This window comes from Impatiens glandulifera, chromosome 6 (genome assembly GCF_907164915.1).
Source record: "Impatiens glandulifera chromosome 6, dImpGla2.1, whole genome shotgun sequence".
Lineage (NCBI taxonomy): Eukaryota > Viridiplantae > Streptophyta > Magnoliopsida > Ericales > Balsaminaceae > Impatiens > Impatiens glandulifera.
Window position 1 is genome coordinate 6,786,311 of NC_061867.1, and position 2,646 is coordinate 6,788,956.

Genomic DNA, 2,646 nt, shown 5'->3' on the forward strand with positions numbered 1-2,646 from the left:
CCTCCCCCGAAAGAACCCATTCTTAAAAACGCAGAATCAACACCACCTAAAGCTGCTACCATGTTAGCTTGATGGCTTGCCACACAACTAATCCTCTTCAAATAAAGCCTATATTTCTGCATCAAGAAGATAAAGAATATTGACAATCATGACCCAAACATAATAAAGAAAGCTTCGAGAATTATCAAAACAACACTTTTGAATGTCTTTATAGTAAAATGCATGTGTTTGGGGTAGGTTTTAAAGATTTCAGCACCTTCAAGATCTCGATGTGGAGCTTTGATGTTATAACTTGTATTAACAATGTTTGGATGATGATTATGCGAATTTCAGGTTATTGTAGAGCAGTAGATTTATGGTTTCATCCTTTAAAAGAAAATAAAAGAGCTAATAATGAATCTTACCTGCAGATGGCTGGCAACGTTTTCTCTAGTCAGCTTATCCACATTCATCAGATCCAATATCTTCTTGGGCACTGCCTCTGTAATGTAAATCAGAAGATAAAAATGGTGAAATTCTGCTTAAGATTTGAAAAGAAAAGGAGAAATGAAGATGTAGAAGATGAACTTACTATCAATACCCATATGATTAACAGCAGAAACAAATTTACGATGCAATTCGACTGTCCAAACAACCCGAGGCTTCTTCTGGTTGGATCCATCGTCGTTATTGTTACTTTCATCATCGTCTTCACCTTCCTGATCTTTTCTTTTCCTGTTTTGCTTAACATTCTGGTCAAAGAATCCATTTGGATCAATAACCTCAAGTTGATTCTTATCATTATTATTATTATTATTATTATTATTAACCAGTTGATCTTTTGGATCATTCTTCTTCCTCCTGATAACATGTTGCCATATGTTCTTCAGTTCTTCAATCCTAACTGGTTTAAGCAAATAATCACAAGCTCCATGTGTAATTCCTTTCATCACCAGTTTTGTATCACCATTTGCAGATAACACTGAAAACCAGTTTCCCAATATCAAATCCATGAATCTAATCTAATCTATCTATCTATTCTTTAGTCATTATCAGATTAAGATTTGAAGCTAACTTTACAGGCTACTTATGACTGGTAGCTCCCATCTCAAGTCCAACTCGCTCAAGACGCTTAAAACCATCCATATCCGGCATGTGACCATCACTGATAACTAAACTCAAATTGGTTCTTACTTATCTCGCAATAAGTTTCAGTGCTGTTATCAGCTTCATTAGTTGGTCCGTCACTGCAAATTCTTTGTTCTCATCAAGGAAAACAAGTAGGGCGAATCCAAAAGTGACAGTCATACACAAATATAATAGATGGGTTTGGACCTGGAATCATACAAAATTGACTAAAATTGATGAAAATTGAAAGAGATTGAAAAGAGAAAATGAAACAAAGAGGTGGGTAGTAGAAGAAGACAAACCATGATACTGGCACATGGCGAAGAAGGGAATCGAGTAGCCGGAGACAAACTGGGTTGTCGTCGACGGCCCAAAACTCGCATTCCGATCGATGAATTGATCGGGGTGTCATCAAATCGTTGGTCAAGAATCATTTTTTTTCTGGGTAAGTTGAAAGAATTGTGGATTTTTTCTTTCAATTTGAGAAAACAGAGAAAACCCAGGTGTAGAAAAGATACCAATCAGTTTAGAGATATAGAAAAGATAGAGAGAGAAGGGTTAAGTTCAACGGATTAGAGCATAAATGGAGATAGTTAGAGAGAGAAAGAGAGAGGAATCTATGCTTATTTAAAACCGAAATTTATGCCAATTTAGATTTGCAATTATAACGCTTTTCTCTTTAATGCTTACATTTTGAAATTACTTTTTGTTAATTATTATTAATATTTTTTTATTCTCACTTTTTTAATAAATAAATTTCTCAGAATCAAGAATCTTTAAACTTTAGCTATTATATTTTTACTTTTATTTTCTCATTATTTTATACTAATTAACTATCCTTCTATACTCGATAGAATTTGCTGGTTTTTTGGTTGTGCTTCTAATTAAGGAATATTATAAATATATATATATAGATATTTCTAACTCATACTTAAATTCTAGTTAAAAATAAGAATCTAAAGTATAAATAAATATAACCCACAAATTATTGTACTCAATTTATAGAGTCATTTTAATGAAAATCCAACATACAATAAGATAATAGGTAGAATTTAAATAAGATTTTTTTATCAATTTATTTAATTTATTTAGTTATTCTAATAATGTTTTGAGAATTTAACGAAGGAATTACTTGTCAAGTTGGAAAAAATATAAAATGGAGAAAGAGAGAAAATTTGTGATTTTTGTAAATTGTTTGACGTCATTCTCTTTCAAATTATCTTCCAAATTCACTCAATCATTTATTTATATTTAATTATATATAAATTATTTTTACTTTTTAATTTTATGTTTTGAAATATTTTTTTTATGAAGTTTATTTATTTTTAATATTTATAATAAAAAAAAAATTTATTCTTAAATGGAAAGAATAAATTACAGGAATTTAAATTTTTGGTAATTAAAAACCATAAATTATGTCAATGATGATATTTTCATTATAAACCGTTTTTACTCTCTATCTTATCATACATTTTGAAATGTTTTTATTTTGGTTTTTTATATACTGTGTTTTTTAAATTTGAAATATATCATTTAAAA

At 29.9% G+C, this 2,646-nt stretch overlaps 1 protein-coding gene across 1 annotated transcript in view; it reads right to left on the reverse strand.

Moving 5' to 3' along the window:
- LOC124943033 (two-component response regulator ORR22-like) overlaps positions 1-1,142 on the reverse strand; it is an 8,658-nt gene extending 7,516 nt beyond the window's left edge. Inside the window, exons 1-4 of the mRNA XM_047483600.1 lie at positions 1,067-1,142; positions 572-961; positions 405-481; positions 1-116 (exon numbers count right to left, since the gene is read on the reverse strand). Of these exons, the coding sequence (XP_047339556.1) occupies positions 1-116; positions 405-481; positions 572-961; positions 1,067-1,142 (659 nt within the window). The remainder of the gene's footprint in view (positions 117-404; positions 482-571; positions 962-1,066) is intronic.
- Between the last annotated feature and the right edge of the window lie 1,504 nt (positions 1,143-2,646).